Below are 27914 nucleotides of genomic sequence, written 5' to 3'. Positions count from 1 at the left end.
TTACACCATAGATGAACCTTGAAAAGAGTGTTCTGTGTAGAAGAAATCAGTAAAGCAGAGAATAGAGTCTGCTTGAAGCCTCTCCCACACTTTCATCTCCGGCACTATCCTTTCTGTGTTGTGGCATAGATGAACTGTGTGTTAATGTCAGCACTTGTCAGCCACAAACCTGGTCAAAGCTTACCTTTTAAGTTACCTGGACAGTACAAGTCTCTTTTTATATTTAACTCAGCCAGTTTATTTCACCTTCAAAATAGAAATAGCTTTCCATTCTGCCAGGTGCTAGTTGAAACTGGCTAGCATTTACAAGTATTACTCAAAACACAGAGCAGGCAGGCCCAGCAAATGCTACAAACTTGGAAACATGGTGATTGCCTACCACTTCCTCCCAGCCCCAAGTTTTAACAGAAACAAGCGTCTCCTGGATGTGGGGCTGTCAGCTGGACAGAGTGGTTTTCACATGAGTGTCTGTAATTCACTGTATGTTTTGTGGGCCGTAATTGGAGAGTTTCCAATGAAAATGCAGCTGCTGCTTGCCGTTAACTTCACATCAGCCCCACCATGCATTGTAAGCAACTGAAGCTTTGCCTCCACTTACTGCATGGCTGTGGGTCTTCCTTTACCGTAACTAGACACACGTCATAGGCATAGTCAGAGAGCCATACATGAGAACGACTTAAGTATTCACATTATAAGGCTGAAATCAAGCCCTGAACCATGAGAGGAGCAAGAGGTCTATCCTTCCCCTTCGCTCCAATATAGGAATCGCTGGCAGAAATCACTGGGATTTTTTTTCTTTTCTTTTTTATCTCTTGCTTTTTAATCACTACAGAGTCCATTCTGGCTATGAAGTCACTGCTTGAGCACTGTCCTGCCCTGAGCACTAGGTTTATAGATGTGTGCCACCATGTCCACTATCATGGGGTCCTTTGAGGTTCTTGTTCTCCGTCCCTTGTTTGTCAAATAGATGAAGTCATATTGGATGAAATATGACATGAAGAAGATGAGCTGAGGAAACCATTTTACATCCGTACAGTGAATTACTGTTGTAGCTGTTCATGCAGAAAACAAAGCTAAATCAGGCTTACAGTGGCATGCATCTAAATCTTATTTAGAAAAAATGCACATATACACACATTTCATTTATGTAGAGATGTGTTTGCATTTTAAGATAAAGTTGTGTGCATTGTGGACCTGTACCTGCACAGAATCTTTCTGGAGGGGTATATAATTATTTGAAAATGACAGTTGCCTGTGGTGAAGGACTCGGGGGTGTGATAAAAGGACATAGTTGTTACTACAGTGCTCTTTCTATTGTCCGCCTCTCACAGTGCACACGCAGAACCTGTACAATGGAAATAGATTTGTATCTTAATGTTTTTGTCACTTTAAGTCATTTATATTAAATGGATGAAAAAAGTGTAGCATCAATTTGTGCTAGTGCTTGTGTGATTTTCTAGCTATTAAAAGTCGCCAATGACTTGTGTATGGTGTCTTGCAGAGTTACATCCATTTGGGAGAACAGTCTTCAGATCACTACAATTTCCAGTTTTATAGGAGCATGGCTTGGAGCATTTCCTATTCCACTGGATTGGGAAAGACCATGGCAGGTTGGTTTTAAAGACATTACACTAACAAAATGTATGTTGGCACAGCAGGAGGAAAGCCGATGAGGAAAGCTAGTATAGGATGGTGGTATTTGACTGTTCAGTAAAGTAGGGAACACAGTGCTGTCTAGATGCCTGCTTATTGGGCCTGACCCAGTGCCATAGACAGTCATGTTGGCATGGATCTACCTCACAGATCTAAATGTTTCTTTTAAAACTGTGTGTATGTGTGTTGTATACATGTGTAAGCACATGTGTGTACTTATGCATTAATCATGTGTGGAGGCCAGAGGCTGACATCTAGTGTCTTCTTCTGTTGCTCCTCACCTCAGTTTTTGAGACAGGGTCTCACTGAGCCTGGGTACTACTGATTGGCAAGGCTGACTAGCCATCAAGACCCTGGGATCCTCCTGTCTTCCCCTTCCTGCACTAAAGTTACAAATGTGTGTCACCATGCCTGGCTTTTCACATGGGTGCTGGTGATCCAAACTCAGGACTTCATCTTGCAGAGTCCCTGCTTGTAAACTTTAAAAAGCTTATTTTGCCAATACATACAGGAGAATTTTCTTTTCTCTCTCTCTTTATTATATTTCTGATCTTAGAGTCTATTTTCTTAACTAGATTGATTGCTACATGGAATACTTACCTTGAAATATATTATGAAGCATATTTCTAAAGCAAGCTTTGTTACTTTTTTTGAGTTTCAATTAGCATATATACATATATATATATATATATTTATATAAAAAGAGCAATAATGGCAATATGTTATGCATCAATAGCAGCAACAGCTTTTCCAGGTTCTGCAGTCACTTGAACAAAATTGTAGAGACATCCAGCACGCTCCATTTTAAAAGAACAAAAAACAAACAAACAACAACAACAAAAAAGTAAAAAACAAAATCCCAGAAAACAGCACAGTTCTGTTACTCTTGTGGTACTTGGCACCATTTTTTTTTTTTTAATTAGCTTCTCAGTCATCATCTGGGAGGAACCATTCTGAGCAACATCATTAAACAGCTCTGATAAAGCATGGTTACTACTATGTATCATAAAGCAGGTCCACATGTGAGTGAGTACATATCATGTTTGTCTTTTTGTGATTGGGTTACCTCACTCAGAATGGTTTCTTCGAGTTCCATCCATTTTCCTGCAAATTTCAAGATTCCATTGTGTTTTTTTACATTTTTATTTATCTCATGTGCAAGCATGTTAGTGTGAGAGGGAGTCAGAACAGGCTCTCACCTTCCACCAGGTGAGTCTAGGAATCAAACAGGTTGTCAGGTTTGGCAGCAGGTGCCTTTACCCACTGAGATGTCTTGCCAGCCCCCAAGTAATTTTAAAAATAAAGGTAAGTGGTTTGAGAGGAAGCTTGACAATACATGGGATACCACTGAGCCATATTCCCACCCCTTGGTGCTTTGAGACAAGATCTCATTGTGTAGCTCAGGCTGACTTTGAACTTGTTCTGTCATCCCGCTGGTCTGAAACTTATGATCCTTTGCATCTGCTTCCTGATTAGTAGGATTACAGATATGAGTCACTACACCAACCATCATTATCTTATTCTTAAAATATGCATGTTTTGAGACAGGATCTTTTGTAGTCCATGCTGGCCTTGAATTCATTTTGTATGCAAGGATGGCCTTAAATTCCTGATCCTCATACTTTCCCTTTCCTAGTATTGGGATTACAGGTATGTTACCATGTTATAGTATTTTCTGTTGCTATGTTAAACATTGACCAAAAGACACTTAGGGGAGGGAAAGATTTATTTGGCTCATATTTCCAGGTTATATTGGTCAGGAAAAGAGCTCAAGACAAGAACTTGAAGCAAAATCCATGAAGGAACACTGCTTATTTGCTTGTTCCTTCCTAGGTTCATGCTTAGCTAGCTTATGGGATGGTGCCACCACAGTGGATGGGCTCTCCTGCATCAAGTAATAATCAAGATAGCCCCCATAGACATGCCCACAGGCCGGTGTGAGCTGAAAAATCCCTCAGTTGAGGCTTTTCTTCTCAGATGACTCTAGACTTTGTCAAGTTGACAATGAAGATTAACAAGGTCATGCCATACTTTGTCAACTTGACACACAAACACATCACTGTGACACCATAACCTTTACTTTTTTGTCCCCAAGATCTTGTTTCACTAATTTTTGTTTTATACTGTGCTTGTTTATTGTATGGTTATTTTATAATGTGATACTCACTACTGATCATTTAGTTTATTGCCAGTATTTTACTATAATAAACATTGCGTTGACAAACACTTTTGAATCTATAGCATCGTGAATTTTTCCTAAGATATTTTTTCCCAAAAAGAACAATGGTATCAAAAAATAAAAGTCCTTTTTTTTTTTTCCAACATGGAGAGAATATTTTCTGGTCTCAAAGAGAAAATATATTTGCCTTTTAAATTTAAGCTGTATTAAAAATTTTTATAAAAAGTTAAAATTAGCCCTCCCCCATCCACAGAGTACAAACCACCATTTGTACTCTGATGGTAACTTTTGCAGCTCTCTCCATGCTGTTCATAATGTACATATTGTTCTTAATCTGCTTTTTCCCTTTAAACTTTATATTATGGTGTTAGCACATGTTAGGTTAGAATTATATAACTGGGACATTCTATTTTCTTAAAATAATATATCAGGGTTTTTTTTTTTTTTCTTTTTTTCTATTTGGGGTTTTTCAAAACAGAGTTTCTCTGTGTAGCCTTGGCTGCCCTGGAACTCACTCTGTAGACCAGGCTGGCCTCGAACTCAGAGACCCACCTGCCTCTGTCTGGCTAGTGTTAGGATTAAAGGCATGTGCCACCATCACCACCTGGCAATATATCAGTTCTGAATGGGCGTTAGATTGTTTTCAGTTCACTGGTCGTTGCATTAATTTTATTATTGTCATACTTGGGCATAATCTGCATATTTGCCAAGTTTGTAGGGTAAATCCCTAGGAAACAAACAGTTGGGAGTTAAATCTTTCATACATACCTCACTTATAGGACCCAAATTTTCTGTTGAACATAATTGCCTATTTTTAGGTCCATTTTTGTGGTTTTACTTAGATGTTGTCTCTCGGACAGTTGAGTTTCTCTTACACATTCAGTAATTCTGGTGAGCTGTGCCCCCCCCCCATGTTGACTGGTTGTTAAATTGTAGAAATCTCAGGAGGTTGGAGACCATGACAGTAATGATGTCCTTGTGGAGGGTTTAGTCCTCATGAAGCAAAGTCCTACTTCTCACCATATTGGTGACCCAACTGGCATCTCATCTCATTGCTGCCATCAACACTTAGTTTCATTCAACTGAAGAGTGTTAGTGACTTAAGTAGGAGGGCAGAATTATTGAAGAAGGAAGGTATATGAGTTGTTTCAAACTACTAGTTCATGACGTTCTGTTAATATGTTAAAATCTAAATATAGAATATTAATAGCAACTAAAGCATAATGGAACATCAGCTTTAACAAGTTGATAAAATGTCAGTGTGTATATACATTACCTACTTTAGTGTAGACATTTGATCTTACATGTTTAGAACTTCCCTATAAGATTACAGAAGCAGGCTGGGGAGATGGCTCAGAGATTAAGAGCACTGGCTGCTCTTCCAGAGGTCCTGAGTTTAATTCCCAGCAACCACAAGGTGTAGTGAGATCTGGTGCCCTCTTCTGGCAAGCAGGCATGCATGCAGGCAGAATACTGTGTACATAATAAATAATTTTTTAAAAAAAGATTACAGAAGCAGAAGCCAAGCTGTGGAAAGTAGATATGATGATGAAAACATGAGTTTGGGTTTGCTTAGAAGACATTATTTACAGTTCAGTTGTCCATTTTTAGATTAGTTGGGAGGTGTGACTTTGAGACAGGCTCTCACTCTGTAGCCCAGACTTGCCTGGAATTCACGATGTAGCTGCCATGAGCCCTTGACCATCCTTTCACCACATCCCATGCACTGACTGAACTGACTTTTTTAATCTCTGTGAGTGTGCATAAGCACATGTGTACTAGTGCACATGGTGAAGCGTGCTGCTCAGGCCTCATTGTCACTGTGTATGCCACGCTAGCTGGCCCTCCAGCTTCATGTGAGTTCTCTTGCACTTCTGTGACAAGTATTTTACCCACTGAACCATCTTCTGAATTACAGACTTTTGTTGTTGTTGTTGTTGTTTGTTTGTTTTTTGAGGGTTTCTCTGTGTAGCTTTGGAGCCTGTCTTGGCACTCGCTCTGGAGACCAGGCTGGCCTCGAACTCACAGAGATCCACCTGCCTCTGCCTCCCGAGAGCTGGGATTAAAGGCGTGCACCACCAACGCCTGGCCCGAATTAGACTTTTACAAAAGTTTTTTTTAGTTAGCTAATTTGAATATATTCCAAGTTGTTAGTCTTCATTATTGAAAACATTTCATTCAACTGAAATACACTGGGCTTTTTAATTTCATTGTTAGTTTTTAGAGTATTACACAGTAATGGCTGACTTATTTACTATAGCCCTTTTAAAGTGTGGTACATATAAATGGGGTCCCAAAACCTTTTATTCAGTTTCTTACTTACCTTTTCGTAGTTGTTTTCTATAATAAACTAGAGAAGTGATGATGTTTTACTTTTTCTTTCACTTTCACTTTCAGTTTTTGTGGTGCCATTGTTATTCTCCAATAAATCAAATTCTACAGATCAAGACCTCACTGTGGCTCATAATGTTGATAGAATCTGCCAGAAAAGCAGATAAGGGGATGATGGGGTTAGCTAAATGTGGGGACTTTGCTAGAGCAAACTTTGAGAAGATACTACTGTATAAACTCTGCAGTCTAAAATACAGCACTCTATTAAAAGATTTTAGTTCTCCGTTCCTTGCAACCCACTACACACTTGATATGTTTACATTATGTTCAAAGCAAGCATCTCTGGGTTATGTTTTGTTTATATTTTGGAGAAACGGGAGTGTCTGGTTTCTTTAAAAACATACATGAATGAACACAGAGAGACAACAAAGCCTGTCATGTGTGAATGCCATTTTCTCTCCTCTGAATTCAGATTTGATTTTGTATAATGTTTGGATTTTGTATAATGTTGTTGTTTGTATAATAATTGATTGTGTTCTATAATGAGAAATCTCAAGTGTATTTGTAGTTTTCAGATGGATTCTTCATTAAGTGGCAGGGAAGGTCCAGTGAAAATTAATGCCAATGAAAACTTACTTTCCACTTAATGTGAGCCTTCTATGATTTTAGTAGTGATAGGTGATGAAAGCTATCTGCATAGTTGAAGAACGACCTCACTGTGTAGAAGGCAGCAAAAGAAGGTTGTTACAGAAAGTGGGTTAGGAGGTACCTGCCGTGCTTCTGTGACCTTCGAAAGAAGTGTTTTGCTGATAGTGCTTCCAGCAAACACAAATGCCAGCTTCATTATGTACACTGAGCTCTCATTGTCAGCTGTCTTGTTCTTTCTGCCAGCAGTCTTTAGGTGAGTTAGTTTCCTTTTGTTTCTTGGGTATTTTGTTAAACCTGTTTATTGAGTTACTTCAATTTCATATCATGTTCAATTCTGTGTGACATTTCAGACATGAATACAACATGAGTCATTTGTAGGTCTCTATGTACCAGGCATGGGTTCTGGTGCTATGCCAAAGGTAATGTAATCATGGCAACTGTAGTGCAAGGTAGACCTCTTTCCTGTTCTTAACCACAAAGGCAAAACGTAGGAGGGAAGAGTACACACCATGTTCACCCTTATTTGACTGGCAAAAGGAAGATTTAGGATTCGAGCAAAAGCTACACCTACACCATGAATCTTTTCACTGCTGGGGACTGAAACAGTGTTTGTTTCCCTTTTTTTAAAGGCTTTGTTCTCTTTAGAATAGCTTAAGTAGTAAATTGCTTTCATTTCCCACATTGTTTCTTCTAAATGTCCTTATCACTCTGGTGATGTATTTTTAGACCAAAATTTAATACATTTGTAGGAGCATATTTAAAGCTAATTTACAATGTCTTTGTGTCTGAAAAACTCATGCTTTTTCTTTTTTGAGTGTGTGCCCATGTGTAGCATGTAGCAGTAGGAAGGTGTCAGGTGTCACGGCCTATCATTCTCTGACTTGTTCCACTTACTTGTTCTACAGACCTTTTTTGTGTGTTTGTGTGTATCTGTGCACATGTGTGTGCCCATGGGATCCAGGAGAGACACTAGATCCCCCAGCTGGAGTTACAGGTGTTTGTGAGCCTCCAGATATGGGTGCCATCAGAGTTAAATAGGGAGAAACTGATGGATCTTCAGAGGAGGGGTTACTAGCTCTCTCTTCAGATGGAAAGGAAGGTAAAACTTAAGCAAGCCAGTTCTACATCTCACACAAGCTACTTTTCAGTGGGTTCATTGTCCTGAACAAATTCTCATTTGCCAGACTATTAGAATTCATCTGATGAAGCCTGCTAACCTACCATCTTCAAATGATCATTTACATTTCCTTTGAATTCTGTCTTATGTGTGTCATGCTGGATACTCCTAACGCATTTAAATGCTGCAGTCTGGTGAGGGACACACGAGTCTGCTAATTGTAAATGGACACTGGGCTGCACTTACTCTGACCTCTCCTACCACAAAGAGCATAGTTAGTTAGGAAGTTACTGTGCTCTAGTTTGCTAATTGTAAATGAACACTGGCCTGCACTTACCCTGACCTCTCTTGTACTACAAAGAGCATAGTTAGGAAGTTACTTGTAGAGTGGCGAATTCCTGGTCAGGACTCCTGTCAAAAGTGACAGTTCACACTCCCTGACACACACACACATGCATGCACATATGCTGGCCTGACTAGTACCGTCCATCTCTCATGAAAGTCCTGCCTTGGTCCTGTCAGCAGAGCTTACAATGAGCACATCTTCTATTAAGTAATACTTTTCCCAGTCTTGAAATGTGTAAACTATACGTTAACATTCTACTTTAATACAGTATAACCCCTTCAGGAAGGGAAATACCAATTCACCTAAAATTACATACGCCCTCATTTGGTCAAATCAGTGATCTTTGTTTTATCCTCTATGACATTTTGCAATAACCAATTCAGTAACAATCCTATGATTTCTAGTTTCAAGTTATGCAAGAATTTGTGACATTTGTGATTTTTAGAAAAAGTTTCATAAATATGATTTTCTATCCTGGTGAAAAAGAACCATATATATAGAGATAGTATCTTATCCTGTGGCCCAGGCTGGCCTCAAACTCATGGTGATCCACCTTTGTCAGCCACCCTACCAACCTCTGAACTACAAGGTCACAGGCATGCAGCACCATCCCAGGGTGGTTTTTATGAGAGAAGGTCTTGCTTTGCAGGTGTGCTAGCCAGTTTGCTGTCAAGTTGACACCAGCTAGAGTCATCTGTGAGTAGGTAATCTCAGGGAGAAAATACCTTCTTTAGATGAGGCTTTGACAAGCCTGTAGGGCATTTTCTTAATTAGTGACGTGGGAGGGCCAACGCATGGTGGGCAGTGCTGCTCCTGGGCTGGTGGTCTTGAGTGCTACCTGAGCAAGCCAGGAAGCAGTGTCCCTCATGGCCTGTGTACCAACTCCTGCCTGCCCTGTTGAGTTCCTGTGTGGACTTTCTTAGATGATGAAAAGAGATGTGGAAGTGCAAAGCAAATAAATCCTTTCTTTCTTCCCCAAGCTGCTTTTGGATATGGTGATTCATTACAGCATGGTCACCCTAACACAGCATCTCAGGTTGCTTCAAACGAACCATCCTCTTCCTTAGCCTCTGAGTGCTGGGATAAAAGGCAGGTGCACTGTGCATAACTAGGATGCTAACTTTCCACCCAGTAGAGCTGCTCATCTCTAAAAATAAGGCTTTCCTTTGATAACCTTACTTTATCTACTTGCATTGCATTATGTTATGTAACACAAGATGTCTCTTCCATGTAGTGACTTTTAAGAAGCATTTGAAGTGAAAAGAAACTATTAAAATAAATGACTGTCACTTTGGTGGCAAACCCCATGAATGGCTTAATATCAATGCCTTGGTTCTCAATCCGATTTTCCTTACATAAAAACAAATAGTTATATATAGGGATCTCAGATTGGCATAATTTGAAGAAATATTTATATCTCTGCAGCTGAAATAGCTCATAGGTACTACAGATTTTTAAAAAATTACTATTATGTCATAAAGAATGTTAAAACAAGTGTGTCTGTGAAACAAGGAAATAGTTTTAAATGGATCTCATTTAAGATCTCATTAAAATAGAATTAAACCAGGCTGATTTGACAAGTCAGCATGGATTCTGTACTGTGGTGTGGTTTTAAACATTTTAAGGCAATCATAAGAAAGCCGGCAAGAAGCTGATTAGGAGGAAAAGACTGTTAACAGTAAGGACTTATGTGTCTCAGGAGGGTCACACCAGCACTCTTGGAGGCACAAAGCCTGGACCATCACTAGGGAGCCATCTGAAAAGTTGGGACATTTTATTTGCTGATATCATGGTTGTCTTGAGTTTTGCATAACAGTGAATTTCTGAATGTGCCAAGCTTTAACCCCACACAGGAGAAAAAAGTTTAAACCTTCATTTATTTCATTTTTCACGTTCTTTGGAAGTGAAGTATGGCAACTGTCTAGAGAATGTGTACAAATGTATGTGTATGTGTTTGAAAACAATGCACCACACTGAAATCACAGAGTGATTAAAACAGAATTTGGTAACCAAAATCGAAATTTGCCTGGGGCCACAGGGATTGTCACTCTCCCCACACTCTGACTGACAGAGAGCTTTTTAGGGGTGCAAGTGCTCACATATTGCCAGGGGTGAGCAGTGTCAAAGCAGAGGAAAGGGATTAAATAAAAACTACTAAGGTAAGAAGTTCAGTGTTTTACATAAGTAGCAAACTGCATTTCATTTTATTTATGACCCTATACGTGAGGAAGGGACACTGTTGAAGTAACAATCATTTAAAAAGCAACAACCAACAAACCAGTATTTAATTTGGTATTTAAAACCAATAATTAAAATCAAATGGAAGCAGTGTCTAAAGGAACTAAGATAATTCATAACAAATGGCACAACTCAAGCTCTACTTATTGGAAATATGATAATTCATCGCAAGTAAGCTACAATGTACCTGTAAGGATAGAGTAAGGGCACACATTAGCAAAGTTCTATTAGATTTCAAGAGTCCCCAAAAGTGTAAAGGGTTTTAGAACAGATTTTCTGTGCAAACCCTGATCAGTGAGAATTCCCTCTAAGTTCTTTTGTACATGACCTTGTTTGAAGCAGGGTATTCACTGGCACAATTCATGTTAGTAAAAGTTTTGAGAAGCATTTTATTTCCCAGTTATTTCACTAGTTTGAAAGTTTTTCCAGAGATTAGTCTGAATTTCTGTTGCAACCTATGCCTTTAATGAAGATATGCTTCTGAAAATAAGGCAGCTTCTCTATAATCTGCTCATGAATAGAAAACAAATCTTTGGTTTTCTTTTTTTGGTTAAAGTGGCAGAGAAGATTTTGCAAAAAGAAATACTAAATAACCAACACAAAGAGCTCTTAACAAGCAATGGGAAACTCCAAACCCCATCAAGGTAAATAGAGTACCTAAGGCACCTCAGGTTCAGATGATACAATCTTCTGCTTAGAGTTCGAGTGTTCTATATACATGGTTCCTACCACCTGGAGAAGGGGATGCTGAAAAGGTGACGTCCAACTATGACTGCTATGACTCAGAGGAGAGGGAAAAGAGCTCATGAGTGGGAGGGACAGTGGAGAGCACTCTCATGAGGAAACCGTGGTGACACAGTATGCACTTCCAGATTCTTAATCCATTTCTCTCAGAGCATGAAAGTTCTCGACTTCAACTTCATTGCCTTATACACCACGTGTCAAGGGTTTCACAAATGTAGATTTGAAGAAAAAAGAAAAACCAAAACCCATCAAATCTCCAAAGGCAACTTGGAAATGAATAATACTTTACTGTCGGGATTCCTTCATATCATGGGTTTGACAACTTAGCTAGCATGTTAACTCATTATACAATTTCTGTCAATTCTATCTAAAAACAAGACCAAAACTAAATGGGAAAGTTACAGAAATCCCATTTGAGCATACATAAGGCTATGATGCTTAATGTGAATCACCACTGCTTGGAAAAAAAGATATCCCATGTCCCCTTCCAAGAGAAAGCTCTTGTCCAGTAGACCATCCACTACCAAGTGGGGGAGTGTGGTGCTTATACTTCAAAAACTCCTACAAAGCTCACATGCAAGACAGTACATCTAGATTTGTGACTGGTATGAACATTTAAGGCTGTCATTTTCAAGTATCAATGTTTAGTGTTCCATTACCCAATCTGTGCAATAGACAAAGCTGTAAGCACAAACCCTGGAAGATAACAGAAGCTCGATAAAGACCAAGAAATTGTAGTTTAAGCAACAGCGAATTTCAACCTAAGAAAGGCTGGCAACACGATATGGATTAGATTATGCTTCCCTAAACTGCATGAGCTGGTTCGAATGGAAGCTTCTAACAAACACTACTGTCTGTTGCATGGCATTTAGAATAAGGCAGATCTATAGCAGACGGAGGAAGAAAGCCAAATGGTACCAGCCAGTTATGAAGGTGGTTTTGCCTCCAGTACATTTTGAAGGCCAATTCCCCAGAGAAGGGTTAGAAATGGCTCCAGCACTGCAAATAAACTTTACAAAGAAACAAAGTTTGCTTCCAAGATTTTTTACCCAGGGCTTTTAACTTAGGGACCCATATACCCTGTCTGTGGCATAAAATAAATCACCATTACTTAGTTCTGGTTTAATGAAGTGTAGCATGGCTGGAAAAACCATCTTGGGAAGACTGTAATGTTCTGCTTGCCTCGTACTCTAGGTGTGTGCATAAGCTGTGGGCCCTACCCTATGTGGCTATGGCATCTGTAGCTCATGGAAGCAGAGTACCCACACACTCCAAGGAACATGCTCAGATTCTAGGCCTTCCCTCTGACACAACTGAAAATTTCTAAGGTTTGGTCAGCCTACACACTTCTTACTTCATTTGATGCACACAGCCAAAGTGGGAATTAGAAAAATGGCCAACTAGTTACTTCAGAGAGCTTAAACTGAGTTCATGATTATGGCAAACTATGTCCCAATTTTTAAATTTGTACTTTAGCATGTATTTCATGCAATTTGGGGAACATCAAACTAAATCTACAGTTGCTGGAAGCCTCATTACCTTTTAATGCACATTAACTAAAATGTGTAAATTTTTAGTGTTCATAGTAAATGCAGTTATGACCTATTAAACTTTTGGCATTCTTTAAGAAAGCACATTAAGCTTCACTATAGAAATGTTTATGTTACACTTAATTTGTGCTCAAGTAATAATAAAACATCGGTTGGTTTCGATCTCCTAATTCTTTCCTCAGGTGTGGCCCATCTCCTGTACACTCGGAGCGACCTTTGGCTACGTGGCTGGCCTGGTTAGCTCACCACTCTGGATATACTGGAATAGAAAGCAACTTACATACAAGAGCAATTAAGAGGAGAAAGGGGAGAAGACATTTCTTTGTGCAGATTCCGTAAGGGCTGTGCAGAAATGTGTATGGTCAAAGCCAAGCAGTTCCTTTTACAGCACTGTTGTTTTTTTCAATGTCGGTTCAACATGGTGTGATTGTAGCTTTTTAACTATGAAACCCCTGAGAGATTGTACCTTCTAGTTGAAATAAAGTATTTATAGTAGATTGTGGCTTCAGATGCTGTTTGCTGCCGCTTAGACCTTTAAGAAACATTCTCAATGACACTGTAGAATGATGAGGACAGGTTCCCTCCCCCCACCCCCTCAGGTTAAACTTCACTGCAAGAGGTCAGGACATCGCTGTAGCATTTCAGATGCTTTCTGGGAGAAATGGACAGTTCTCTTGGCCACTACAGACTTTTCTCACGTGATCAAACAACAGTTTATACATCTTGATCCTATTCTCTTTTTAACTGCATGTTTCTTTGGAGTTAAAATGGCTATGATAGCCTCATCAAAAACAGTCTTCAAACCCTTCTGGGTCAAAGCTGAACATTCCACATAGCAGCGTGCACCTATCTGGGAAGGAGGAAAAAAAAGCCACAATTATATAAAACAGTCTTATAGAACTCAGCAACAACACATTATGTGGGCAGTTATAAAATATAGCTATGCAAAAGAACCCTAAGACCCATATTTACAATACCCAGAGGGAGACAGTTGTTAAAATACTAGTGTATGGCCTTTATTAGATATTCACTACACATTAAGCAACTGCTTAAGTGCTGGGCACATGTCAGTGACCAAGGTGCCCTACTGTGTGTCGAGAGCAGGCACAGGAAAGTGCTGGGGGGAAAAGGACAGGGAAATGGGAGGATGGTGGTAGTCAGGGAAGCTCCTCAACAGGTCAAGGTTGAGGAGTGCGGGATCCTGAGGGGCCAAGACCCAAAGACCAATGTGGGAAGTTTTTGGCATATGCAAGACACAGTAAAGAAGCCAGAGGTGGGGGAGAGAGACACATGTGACTATTCCCTGTATAGAGTGTCAGTTTCTCAGCATCGCCTGGGATCCCAGAATTTTTTTTTTTTCCAGACTACCCATTCCCTTCTGATGTTCTAGCTCTATGCTTGCTATTTTAGGGCTGGTTTCTCTCAAGTCATCTTCATAAGAGCAGGGTAGGAACTTAATGTTGTTCTGCTGTGTTGTCACCTGCCAAGAAGAATCACAATTTCTATTCATTCTCCTTGGATTGGAAGCGCATGCTCACGTCTTTCGACCTGGTGACTTTGGATGGATGCTCTTAACCCACTTTTCTGCTGGGGTATATGTGCCCTTTTCTGATGAATTCATTAGTCGCAAGGGTTCCTGTGTACTAACACATTAATGCCCTACACATAAACCTGACTTATTTCTGGCACCCGCTATGATAGCACATATTTATGTAGTCAACTTGCCTGCATTTATAACTTTTGCCTTTATGTATTTAGAAATTCCTTCTCTCCCCAGGATTATAAAATCAAATGCAAGGAATTTCTGAAGTGATTTGTTGGTGAAATCCTTTCTCTTTGCTTTGGGAAAAGATGCCCTCCAGAAAGTTCTCTTGCTTCTTTCTATCTCCTAACAGTGTATTTTAAAAGACCTTATTAGACAGTACTTAGACAAAAATCCAAAAATCCTATTAAAGCTAGTGGAAAAAATATGAAGAGGAAGAAAAAGAATCCAATGATCTTATAGTCAGATGGAGGGAAAAAAGAATCTAGCATTGGGGTAAGGGAAAATGTGTGTTAAAAGATATATGGGGGCTGGAGAGATGGCTCAGTGGTTAAGAGCACTGGCTGTTCTTCCACAGGACCTGAGTTCAATTCCCAGCACCCACATGGCAGCTCACAACTACCTGTAACTCCAGTTCCAGGAGGTCTGACATCCTCACATAGGCATGCATGAAGGCAAAACACCAATGCATATGAAATAAAGATAAATAAAATTTTAAAATGTATTATATGTATCTGTAAGTATTCATTTTAGAAATCTAGCCATAATTTTCTTCTTAGTCACAGAATTAAACTGTTACCTGATGTCACTTCAACTGTACCTGCAGGAGTCATAACCAAAAGCAGAGCCCAACTTGGCACAGTAGTAATGTTTCAATAATAAGAAAGTTATGAAGTCTCAGCACCTGCTTCTTGGCTTAAAAAAAAAAATCACCTACCAATGGCTTTAAAGACACCATAGTTGTAAGCATAGCAGAGGTAAACAGACATGTGATCTGTAAGCCCAGCTCTGCCATTTTTTACTGCAAGATCTCCGGCAAGTCTCCCTGACATTTAAAATCCCCCATTCTCTCTCATCTATGGTCAGCGACACAGACCTTCCTCACAGTGTCAGTACTGAAATAATGGAGACAGTGGGAGAGAAAGCCCAGCAGTGTCTGAGCCATGCACAGCACAGCTGGCTCCAACTGTTACTTCACACCCGAGTGAAATCCAGCAAGGACTTGTTACCTCTTTTGCTAGTTTCTGTCCTTGTTCCACACAGACAGGTTTTTCTTTCATGTCATTCAGTCTCGCTAAAGTTTTGGGGTCATCTCGGAGATCAATCTAATTAAGAGAGAACAATAATGTCCCATAATATGTGTTTTTTCAAAAAACAATGCAAATAGTCCCATTTAATCCCCACATATTAAAAAAACCCATTTTTTTAAAGATACTAATATAATTTGGGGGAATTATTTCTATGTAAAGATGAGAGTACTTACCATTGGAAACTTACTAAACCCATCATTTGCTAATCACAGGGTCTTTTATCTGAGGAGCAATCCCCCTCCCCAAACTAGGAGAGCTTATTTTTAGATGAATAAAATCAAAACATACACACCTGAGTTCCTATTAATAAGAAAGGGACATTTGGTGCATATTCCTTAAGTTCCGGTACCCATTCCTCTTTCACATTTTGAAATGAGGCTGGATTTACCACAGAGAAGCATATGAGGAAGACGTCAGTCATGGGGTAAGACAAAGGCCTCAGACGGTCATAGTCTTCCTATGGACAAAGGAAAAGTCATTATTTACACTTCATGTCTACAGATTAGTAGCAATAAACACATTAGATCACATGGTCAAAAAGTAAATCGAGGAATGTATCCATGAAACAAGATGATTCCACTTGGTTTTGATCTTCTTCTCTTTTTAGTAAAAAAATTTAATACAATTAACAAATCAAATAAATACTAGGAAAACGGGTGTGTGGTGGTACACTCCGGTAACTCCAGAATTTGGGAGGCTAAGGAAGGGAGATGGGGAATTCTAGGTCAGCCTGGGCTACAAAGTGAGGTTCCCATCTCAAAACAAACACACACACACACACACACACACACACACACACACACACACACACACACACGAGGGGGAGGCGGAGAGAGAATGCATTGTGATTCCTAAAGCTATCCCTGCAAAGTTTGTACAAAGACCCTAGGCAAGCTCCATGTTAGGTATTCTAACATAACACACACTGAATAGGTACGGCAAATATCATTCCAATAGTACAGGTATGGACCAGCATGGTCTTTCAGGGCTTCATCCTTAAGACTGTAGGATCCACATACAGAGGCACAGAAGGCAGAGAACTTGTAAGGATGGACAGTCATAGTAAGAATGCTGGGCTTTCAACTGGGGGCTTGACTGCGAGCAGTGTTCACAGCAATGAACGAACCTTCACTGTGACTCTTGAGTTTTGCTTTTCTTGTCCTCCTCTCCCATCCCCTTTGTGTATATGGCATATGGATATTAAAGACAAAAATGTTTAAGTCACAACCCCATCCTACTTCCCTTTCCTTTCCCAAATGTTTTCTTGTGTATTGGCCAGGATTTTTCTTTGCATGTATACACCTGGACCTGCACACATCCATAAAGCCACACATTTGATCAAACAATGCATTCCGCTCTGCAACTGCCTTGTCAGCTCTGCCTTGGTAACATCTCCACACCAAAATACACTGGACTATTGCATGGGTTATACATGTTGCTTTAGGGCTTTCCTCCTCATAGGTGTTTTATTTTCTTTCACAAATGCAATGACTATCTCATTTTGCATGGACTATTTTCTGTGACACTAATTTCTACTTATATTCTAGCAAAAGAACGGAGTCCATTTCTGTCACGGCTGGACTCATCTGGTTCCACAGAAACTGGTTGGTGTAGACTTACTTTTTTTTTTTTTTTTTCCCGAGACAGGTTTTCTCTGTGTAGCTTTGTAACCTATCCTGGCACTCGCTCTGGAGACCAGGCTGGCCTCGAACTCACAGAGATCTGCCTGCCTCTGCCTCCCGAGTGCTGGGATTAAAGGCGTGCGCCACAACGCCTGGCTTAGACTTTCTTTCTTTCTTTCTTTTTTTTTTTGTTTTTTTGTTTGTTTGTTTGTTTTTTGTTTTTGTTTTTGTTTTTGTTTTTAGAGACAGGGTTTCTCTGTGGTTTTAGAGGCCGTCCTGAAACTAGCTCTTGTAGACCAGGCTGGTCTTGAACTCACATAGATCTGCCTTAGACTTACTTTCTTAAATACCCACTTTGCCACTAGAACAGTATAAATGTGGAACTAAGAGAACGTTTAAAAAGATCTTCCATTTCTGCAGTATCGTGTCCCTACTGAAGAATTTTTCCTTTCATATCATCTGATATTTTTCTCACTGTAACTTTCAATTCCAGCAACTCTCTCCCTACTTGTGAGAGACAATTTCCAGAATCCCACGATGCCCAAATCTGCAGAACTCTGCAAGTGCTATTCACTTATATGTGACCACGATACACCCTCATGTACATCTTAAATCACTGACACATTGCTTATAGTGCCTAATGCAACACGAAAAGTTATCTTACTGTATTTCTTAGTGTCCTGGCTAGTTTTATGTCAACTGGACGCAAGCAGGAGTCACTGGAGAGATGGGAGCCCCAAATGAAGACAATGCTTCCGTAAAATGGGGCTGCAGACAAGCCTGTAGGCCATTTTCTTAATTAGTGATTGATGGGGGAGGCTCCAGCCCATTGTGGTCCTGGGTTCTACAAGAAAGCAATCTGAGCAAGCCATGGGAGCAAACCAGTAAGCAGCACCGTCCATGGCCTCTGCATCAGCTCCTGCCTCCAGGATCCTGCCCTGCTTAAGTTCCTGTCCTGACTTCCTCTGATGATGGACTATGGTCATCCAAATAAGCCAAATAAATCCTTTCCTCCTCAACTTGCCTTATGGCCATGGTGTTTGTCACAGAGATAGAAACCCCAACTGAGACACTTGGGGGATGATGACAGGAATAAAGATCTGCACATTATGCATACTTCCCTCAAATATTTCCAGTCCATAGTTGGTTGAAATTTCATGGTTGGTATGAAACCTGCAGACATGAAGGGCTGATGTATAACATCTAAGTCCTTGTCTGTGGAAGTTAACTCTTCTTTCTCTTTTTTTTTTTTCCTGAGTCTTTCAAACAATTTATTCTACACAGCTTTCTTCATTTTGATAGCTCACCAAAGGGCATATACTCTACAGTCATAGGCAGTGAAAAACTTTTTGAGGTGACAGGACAATTGGGAAATGCCATCCCCACACGTCTACAATCTTTGTGGGTTTTTTTTTTTATTTAATGTGTACAGGCATTTTGCCTGTGTGTGTGTGTGTGTGTGTGTGTGTGTGTGTGTGTGTGTGTGTACCACATGCATACCTGGTGCCCACAAGGCCGGAAGAGGTGTCGGATGCCCTGGGACTGGAGTTACAGATGGTTGTGAGCTGCCATGTAGATGCTCTACAAGAGCAGCCAGTGCTCTTAACTGCTAAGCCGCCTCTCCTGCCCCCAGTCTTAACATTTCACTAAATCTGTGCCCTGTGTTTAGTAAACCAGTCTAGTTACTGCACAACTTGTTGCACTCTTGTAGTGTACTCAATGAACTACTTTTCCTAGTCTGGCCTAAAAGGGTGAAAAAGAGAGGTGTCAGTAGTGAGGAAATGAGGAGATTTGAAGCATGCTATACCCTGGACAGCCAAGACAAAAAAAAAAATCCAAAAATATAAAACAAACAAATAAAACAATCATACACTTGTCTAAAAAGAAGCCAAATGGGTGGCCAATAAACACCAGAAAAAAATGCTGAACATCTTCTGCAGTCAAGGAAAAGGCAGTCAAAATGACACTAAGATCCCACACCACCCCCATGAGAATGGCTATCTGGAAGGAAGCAAGAAGTAGCCATGCTGCTAAGCATACTGGGGAGACGAAACCTTTAGACTCTGTTGATGAGGATGTAAATTAGGACAGCCTCTAAGAAAAACAGCAAGGAAGTCCTAAGTCACACATACAGAACCCCTGAAAATGGAACTACCATATGAGTCAGGTATACTGCCGCAGAGTATCTATCTACTCAAAAGAATCAGTCAGCATGCAATGGAGATACTGGTCCACCCATGAACACTGTGGCACTATCCATGGTAGCCAAGTTATAGTCCGGCTAGGTGTCCTTCGAAAGGTACATGGATAAAGAAAATGTGGCATATATATTAAACAGACATCCATGCAACAAAATTGTGTCATTTTCAGGAAAATGGATAGAACAGGAAGTGGGTTACGTTAAAGAAAATAAGCCAGACAGAGAAAGACAACTTGTTTTCTCTTATTTGTGGAAAGTAGTGAGGGACTTCTAGAGACCCAAGGAGGGAGGAGAGTAAGAGTATGTGGTTGGAAGGGTGAATACAACCAAAATATAAATATGAATACATGGATACAATGCAGAAAAACATTATATTGGTAATTGGTATGCATTAATAATTATGACTTTAAAATACAACATGTGGGGTGCTGGAGAGCTGGCTCAGGGGATAAAAGCACTTGTTGCTCTTACAGAGGACCCAGGTTCAATTCCCAACACCCACATGGAAGCTCAGAGCCATCTACAGCTCCAGTTCCAGGGGACTAGACACCCTCTTCTGACCTTTGAGGGTATTAGGCACACACGTGGTGCACAAACATACATGAAGGCAAAACAGTCACATACATAAAGTAAATCTAAAATAAATTCCAAAACCCTGATTTTTAGAAAAGCAGCTTGAGTGTTGGGTCATGTAATCAGCTGACCTGAGTATGTCTTTCACAGTCTGCAGCCTCCATCAAACAGCCAGGACACAGGAAGGTAAAAATGATGCCCACACTTTCAGCATTGGAGCTGCTGGGCAAGCCTGCACTTAGCTGTCTCTGAAGGATGGGGTGTTCTCATTAAAAATCATTCTTCTCGAGGAAGTCAGTTTGGAGGTCTGGACAATCTATGGGGCCACTGGTAGTGGATTAGTACTCATCCCTAGTACACAAATGAACTTTGGGAGCCCTCTCCACATAGAGGGATACTCTTGTCAGCCTAGACACACTGGGGAGGGTCTAGGCTCTGTTCCAAATGATAATGGACTTTGAAGATCCCCCATGGAAGCCCTCACTTTCCCTGAGGAGCAGAAAGGGCTTGGGATAGTGTGAGTGGGAGGCAGGGGTGGAGGGGAGGGAGAGGGAACTGAGATTGACATGTAAAAAGAAGCTTGTTTCTAATTTAATTTTAAAAAAAAAAAAACAAAAAAACATTCTTCTCCCACATATAGATTTCCAGTTTTCACAGACACAGAAATACAGGTATTATCCTCCAGGATGAGGAGCAATAAATAAGAAAAGCACTGAAGTGCTCAGTGCTACCCCTGGTGCATGAAAGGCCTTGTGTGGTGTTTTGACAACCCCCCCCCCAACGCACAGGGGAAGCCAACTCTCCAGTGCCTCCACAATCCTAGCAAGGTCCCAAGAGCCCTGTGCTCCTGGCTTTATCGCCCAGCAGCCACAGAGACGTTTCTTAGCTGAGAAATAAAAATTTCTACACTCTCATCAAAACACCAAAACCGAAGTCTCGAGGGCAACATGCTTTTCTGATTAATAGAAGGAAAATGATTTGCTAACGATGTACTAATTGGGCGCCTTGGAATGCAACCTGCTTTAAACTATTGGAAACATCAAAGAAATGTCTGTGGTTTGTTTTTCAGAATGCTTTGTTTTGTTTTGTTTTGTTTTTCAGTCAAGTTTACTCCATCAGGGAAACAGAATTCTATACTCTTTCTTTAGGGGGCTGTGCAAAGAAAAAGTGGTCAGATTCAAAGTTCCCTGGAAATACTTAGTCACATGAATCCAGACCCTGACTGCTTTCATGAATCAGGCTTAAGCTTTTCCAGCGACAGACATGGACATACGGGAGGACAATTAGATTGATCCTTTCTAGTATCTATTAAACTGCATTTTTTTTTTGTTAGAGTACTTATATGTAGGGAGCTATAGCTATAAAAACAGAGTGGGGAAAAAAAGCATGTATTGACATTCTTGGAAGTAAACGAAGCTAAACTACCTAAAACGAACTGTTCTTGCCTGCCATCTTGGGCTAAATAATTGGCAGTTATTTTAAGAAAGAGATCTCTCTTGCTTCCACCCAGTCTGAGTAATTGGAAGGCTAATAATAGAGAACAAATTAAAAAATAAGTTATCCCTCGTGCACACGGTCCCCAGCATCTCCCAAAGCAGTTTCTACCCATTGCACTGTGTTTGCATGGACTTGATGGGAAATGGTGGGTCAGAGAGGGACCACGAAGGGGCCTTTGGAGTCTGTCATCTCAGGCCAGGGACAGAAACACCGTGAGAGTTATGTGCAGAATAAGCATCCTGACTTTTAAAAGACAATTTATCCAAGTCAGGACTTTTCTCAACCAAGTCTCCCGTGTCTTCCTAATTAGTAAACCAATTATACATTTTAGTTCTAATTTTTAAAACAGGCATTTAGACATTTAACTGGGACATTCTCGGGAGCACAGCTACATGTATTAAAGGACAACTACCCAACATCAAAATACTGAATGTCATCAACAGGACTTTTGGACCGCTAACAGAATTCTTTAGCTTCCTACCAACTGGCTATCTCACAGAAGCTCCAGTTTTTAAAAACCCATGTTCTGATAGCTAATTTTGCAGTATTGAAAACCAGAACTGGTAGAAATTATCACATGACAGGAATCCCAGACAAGAGAAGATGTGCTCACAGAGGAAACAACAGATCTTCAGGAGCAACAGAACTAAAGTGGGTGCCCTATCAGAGACTCACGGGGCCCAGCCTGCAGAGGCACAGTCCTTTCCTATTGAGCGTGATGGGTAACCTCTTCCTGCCAACCTGGGCATTCCTTCCACCTGGCTGGACTTTGGATATCTAATTAAAATACACATCCATACAAAATCTCTCGTCAGACACCAACACCAGACAGCCTGCCTCTGCCGTGTGTTGCCAGCAAACATTCCATCACCCTAGCCACTCCAAAGCCATCAGCAAAGACTTGTTGACATTACACTGCATGAGGATGTCCTAAGGATATGCATACACAAATAAAGGACTTAACTGTATCTCCTGGAGCTTCTAATTTAGTTGGATATTCAAGACATATACAGAAAAAGATGATCATATACAACAACGGGACAGACAGAGGTAGAAGCTAGATCCAGTGAATGGAAATGCCATTAAACAGCCCCAAAGTTTGAGAATGCTGCTATAATCAACAAGGACATGAAGAAAGGGCAAGACTCAAAATCCAATTTATAAAATGTATTAGAAACATATGCAGAGTTCTCTCATGAAAGATGTATGTTAAGAATCAGGCAATGAGGGGGCTGGAGAGATAGCTCAGCAGTTAAGAGCCCTGGCTGCTCTTCCAAAGGACCTGCGTTCAATTCCCGGCACCCACATGGCAGCTCACACCTGGCTGTAACTCCAGTTCCTGGGGCGCTCTCTCTCTCTCTCTCTCTCTCTCTCTCTCATACACACACACACACACACACACACACACACACACACACACACACACGTGTAAAACATTGATGCACATTAAATGAATACATAAATCTTGAAGAAAAAACAGGCAGTGAAGTTAAATGAACAAGCAATCCACCATATGCCTTGAAACATATCAGAAATGCATTTGAGTCAGGCCTTACAGCTGGAGAGGTCTGAACACATACTGGGGGCGTGGCCTAGGTCAAGCCTCTTACTTCTGGGACCTTTAGTTTCTCTGTAAAACAGGAGGTTGTCAGTGACAAACACTTGGAAGGCCAGAAAAATGCTGTAGGGATAAACTATACTTCCCAGTCATTCAGGATATAGTCCATTATCAAAATCTACAAGCTCCCCTCTCTGACAGCCTGGAATAAGAGCAAGTGGGGCCACAGAGGACTAATTCTTTCAGGAAAGCCCCAGCCTTCTAAGTCCAAACAGCTGCTGATTATTCTCGGAGACAGAAGAGCTGCCTAACAACCATGAATGCCCTGACAACTGTGGCTCTACAATCCATGGAACAGCAACTGTCATTTACAATGCTCTCCGTACTCTGCTCTATCTGAAACATGTTTCCAATGAGAAGCTCAAAATAAGTACCCTGCCCTTTGCAAACACCCTGGCCCCCAAAGGGTGCATACCCAGGCCACACAGGCTCAGGCTCATGGATGGAGTAATTCATGAAGAGGGAATGGGTCTGTCCTAATGGATCTTACAAACATTCCCAGAGTCCTTTGGGGTAACAAGAGCTTTTGAAACTTTATTTCCTCTGTATAGTTAAGTTGTCACTTTCGAGTTAGTTTCCTATTTAACTTTGTATCATGAAAATAGTATTTTTTTTCCACCTTAATCAGTGGTGGAGGGCTTGCCTAGCATGGATATAGTGCTAGGTAAGAGTCTCCAGCACCACAAACAAAGGGATGGTAACACAGTAACAAGAGAGGGGCTGGGCTCAGCACTTAACACTTATGGCTCTTTCCAAGGACCAGAGTTCAGTTCCCAGAGCCCATGTTAGGCAGTTTACAATGGCTCCAGGGGGCTATGATGCCTCTGTCCTCCGGGGACACCTGCACTCATGTGCACATGCCATCCTACTCCCTGCTGCATGTGCATAATTAAAAATAAAAAATAATCTTAAAAAAATAACTCTAGGGCTGGGTATGTAGCTCAATGGTGGAGTGCCCACCTGTCGTACCTCAGGTGTGGACCCCAGCACTGTAACAGCATCATCAACATCAACTTGCTCTCTTGCTTTTCAAAGCAACTGGGATAAGCCCCCTTCCCTGGTGAGACTGTATTGATGAATATGGTTCAAAGCGCATCACTGGCCAGTTTTCCGAATTCATCTGCTGACTTCCTTCTACCTCCCACTACTGCTAAACTGAAGGAAATTTGGGGAGGAAGAGCCATTTTAGGGTTCTATAAATCCCTACAAAGTGATTGTTTTTCAGCACCTTTTGACATAGTTGGTCTTTTCTCTTGCTATTTTTTTTTCTAATCTTCATTTTAGTTATGAAATTGTATTTGTAAGTCATGGGCCTGATTAGCTCTAGAATTACTCAACTTGAAGGTTTGCTTTCTGAGTTCTAAAATGTCTCGTGTGTGTGTGTGTGTGTGTGTGTGTGTGTGTGTGTGTGTGTGTGTGTGTGTGTGTTTTAACTATGGCCTTCCCATGGATACATTCTCTGTGGCCACTTGACTGATCATAACACCAATTTTAGTTAGCCCCTCAGGACAGGAAATGTATGCGATGAGTTGGGGCAGAGGGACACCCAGTGAGAGGACCTTCATGGGCCAGTACTTCCTCTCTAAAAGGAGGGGACTGAACTAGCCCCAAAGCTCGAGTAGTCCCAAAGCTGGAGTTTCAGGGTTCTGGTTTATCTAAGCTAACCCCGAAAGGCAGAGGATCAAGACTCAGCTAAATATGGCCCTCCGTCCAGCAACCCTCATTTCCCTATCGGTGTAGAGACAGTAAATATAGCATACACATGTTGAGAGGAGGGAGCTGGGTGAGTGCTTTGAGCTCTTCTAGGAGACCAGCCTGACTTTCCAAAAAAAGACAAGCCGCAGCCTCTCTTTGGTACAGGGTGAGGTGACTCCCCTGGTTAGAGAGGTTTGGGGGCTGAAATTCTACACTGTCAGGAGCTATAATTACATGTCGCTTTTACTAAAACAGAGGTCAGCTGGTCTCCAGCACCAGGAAAGGAGTTAAATGCCAGCTCACTCTCCTGGGTATAATATGTCTTGCCTGACTTTTTGGCTGGAATTTCATGTTGTTGGGCTCGTGCTTTCCCTCCCTCCTTCCCTCCCTCCCTCCCTGCAGCATATGTCTGATAACAAGGTGTACACATCAGTGAAAAGCAGGTGTGACTCTTGTCCTCCTACACCTCTGCAGAAAGTGAGGGGGTTATCAAAGGGCTTTCACTTAGGTGGTACAACCCTGTCTGCAGGACAGCCTGGAAACTGAGAGTTGCTTTTGATTGTCAAAGTGAAAGAGGGAGGGCCACAGGCATTCCCAGACTGCTATCCCTATACTGCTGAGTCCAGGCATTCAGAAACATGAAAAGAGCTTAGTAATTACAGGACTCTAGGACCTGGCATGGTTGAATATATAAGCATAAATGATCTATCTTTATTTTAGTATGGTTTAAATACATTTTCTAGGAAGGTGATCTCAGTGCAAATGGAAGGAGAGACAATTGTCCCGAGCATTGAAACATCACAGGGTGACACCACTGCTGAAGGTAATTCTGTGGTAATTCTGCTCTTAGCATCCAAATGGCCGATAAAAACACGATTATGTCAGTCACTCTGGTTACGGAATTGTGATTTCAGGAATATTCCACCCTGGGAATCTAGGAACTTAGTACCGAAATCAGCAATTTCATGACAGATTACTTTCCCATATACCAACTTCGCACATGTGGAATGGTAAAGGTTGACTTACAATTATGAGCCTAGGGCTGTTGAACCATCTATAGATTTCATTTGAGCATAAACAGAAGAGAAACATTTGTTGTAAAATGGGGGTGGGAGCTGAGTCTGGTGAAGTTGAGGTACCGTGCCAGGAAAAGTTGTCCCCAGAGTGATGGCAATCACAGATTGGGGTGGGTGCTAAGAAGGGAAAGGCCCGGGAACTAGGGAAGGGTTTAACTAGGAAGATGGATTCTGATAGGGAAAGAAGTAAAGACCTCAGCCTAAGGTCTGAGAACAGGTTTAGAGGTCAGCCCCAAGGCCCATGATAAATGCTGATGATGACACTGGGAAGGCCAGGGGGACAGGAAGTCAGCCTGAATCATCGAAGCCATGGACTATCATTAATTAAACCTGGAGGCAGGGGGAATCACAGCACCAGACTTTTTCAAAAGACTAGAGTTGAATAGGGACATGAGACAGGCTGTTACTGGAAGCTGGAGGATGAAGACGGTAGCCTGAATCCAGTGAAAGCAGCTGGTCCCCAGAGAACTGGTGGCTTCTCAATCCAGTCAAAAGGCAGACTCGGGCTGGGTGACAAGTTAGACATTGGATTCTTGTTAGTGCTTCTAGAAGGATGGCCAGATGATTTTACAGAGCAGAGGAAAACCAAGGCTGGCAAACACATTAAGGAAGAAACTGGAGACCGGGGTAGACCATGCTGAACTTGAGACATCTTACACATAGCTCCAGACAGACTTCGGTACCTCAGCCCCTTATGACTGAATCAGGACCTCACAAGTTGAGAACCTCTGATTTCAATTAAATTCACTTCTCAAATCTGCAACTCAGGAGTTTGCCACCTCAATAAAAGAAATTGTTACCCACTCAAGCTACCTGAGCTACAAACTCTCAAATCCTCGGTAGCTACTCCAGTAGCTACTCTGAGGCACACATCTCCAACAGACTGACTGCTCCAGGAGGTTCACACTCCTTCCCTCTCCACACTTCCTTACCTGGAGGCATCCACTCACTCTCTAAGCTTTGGCCTATAAATCATTTCATCCGACAGATCTCAGTGGGATGCGGGATCCAGATCCATCACCTCTGCTCTGTACCTCCACAGCATCATTGGGCTGCTCCTGTTTCACACTGTAACCATAGTGCCTCTTCTCTTATCTCTGTCCCCTGCAGACTCCCTCAGAGCAGGTCTGCAAGGCCTGGTGTCAGGTATCTGCTGGTGGGAGGCGAAACCAGGAAGTTTCCTGAAGCCAGCTAGGTCATAGGTAGCTTGCACTATGCTAGCAGGAGCTGGAGAAAGTGTCTGAACTCTCAATCGACATGCTAATTTGTTGGGCCGCTACTGTCACTTTTATGGAGGAATCGAAATGACTCCCAGGACAAGGGCTATTTCTCTGCTGAATAATGTTTGCGCTAAACTTGCTCAGCAGTGACCTCACAGGCCAGGAGCCTCACACTGAGATACTCCCAGCATTTTAGTTCTCAGCGCTGCTTCCACCGCAGCCTTTTATCATCATCTTGACATTTATGGTACCGAGGTGCAGAGGACATTGTCTATCCAGCATCCTTGTACTTTTCCTTCTTTTAAGACCCCTGATTCAGTTCAAGGCCCATCCTCTTCCAGTTAGATACACGGGCCCTGGGAAGCCAGATGCCATCCTGGGCTAGAGAAGGGCCATCCATGCCTGGGTTGGGGAGTTCTACTCTCTACCTTGGTTCTTGCATGGGTACTCGACCTAAGCTGTCCAATCAGAATGAAGCAATACCTGAGCAGTCCTGAGGCACTTGCCTCTCCTGCCACTTTCTTGACCCCTACCCCCTTCTATCACTGTCCCCAAGATGTAAAGATTTAGTTCTCACTGCCCCAGTCTCTGCAGTGCATGGAGTTAGGCCAGGGTGTTCTCAGCAAGGGGTCAGAGCTTCTAACAACGTCTTGTGTCCCTGTTCACCTTCAGTTCTAAAGGAGGCTGCGGAGTCCTTTGGAAAAGTCCAATCCTATATGTGATAACTCAGTCACACCTGTGTCTATCTCCAGTA

At 41.5% G+C, this 27914-nt stretch overlaps 2 protein-coding genes across 8 annotated transcripts in view; one reads left to right on the top strand and one right to left on the bottom strand.

Moving 5' to 3' along the window:
• The window catches only part of Pigf (phosphatidylinositol glycan anchor biosynthesis class F), a 28945-nt gene extending 15644 nt beyond the window's left edge, over positions 1 to 13301 (top strand). For 4 of the 7 annotated variants that reach the window (XM_027417973.2, XM_027417976.2, XM_027417974.2 and 1 more), the window contains exons 5-6: positions 1502 to 1610; positions 6230 to 13301. In XM_027417973.2, the coding sequence (XP_027273774.1) occupies positions 1502 to 1610; positions 6230 to 6559 (439 nt within the window). In that variant the 3' untranslated portion in view covers positions 6560 to 13301. The remainder of the gene's footprint in view (positions 1 to 1501; positions 1611 to 6229) is intronic. The other 3 variants (XR_004770292.1, XM_027417977.2, XM_035445598.1) reach the window with 3 other exon arrangements.
• Positions 10456 to 27914, bottom strand: part of Rhoq (ras homolog family member Q) — a 37420-nt gene continuing 19961 nt past the window's right edge. Inside the window, exons 3-5 of the mRNA XM_027417980.2 lie at positions 15952 to 16116; positions 15579 to 15674; positions 10456 to 13656 (exon numbers count right to left, since the gene is read on the bottom strand). Of these exons, the coding sequence (XP_027273781.1) occupies positions 13501 to 13656; positions 15579 to 15674; positions 15952 to 16116 (417 nt within the window). The 3' untranslated portion in view covers positions 10456 to 13500. The remainder of the gene's footprint in view (positions 13657 to 15578; positions 15675 to 15951; positions 16117 to 27914) is intronic.

The sequence above is a fragment of the Cricetulus griseus genome, chromosome 5 (genome assembly GCF_003668045.3).
Source record: "Cricetulus griseus strain 17A/GY chromosome 5, alternate assembly CriGri-PICRH-1.0, whole genome shotgun sequence".
Lineage (NCBI taxonomy): Eukaryota > Metazoa > Chordata > Mammalia > Rodentia > Cricetidae > Cricetulus > Cricetulus griseus.
Note: the sequence above shows the minus strand (reverse complement) of the source record. Positions and strands in the feature narration are given on the sequence as shown.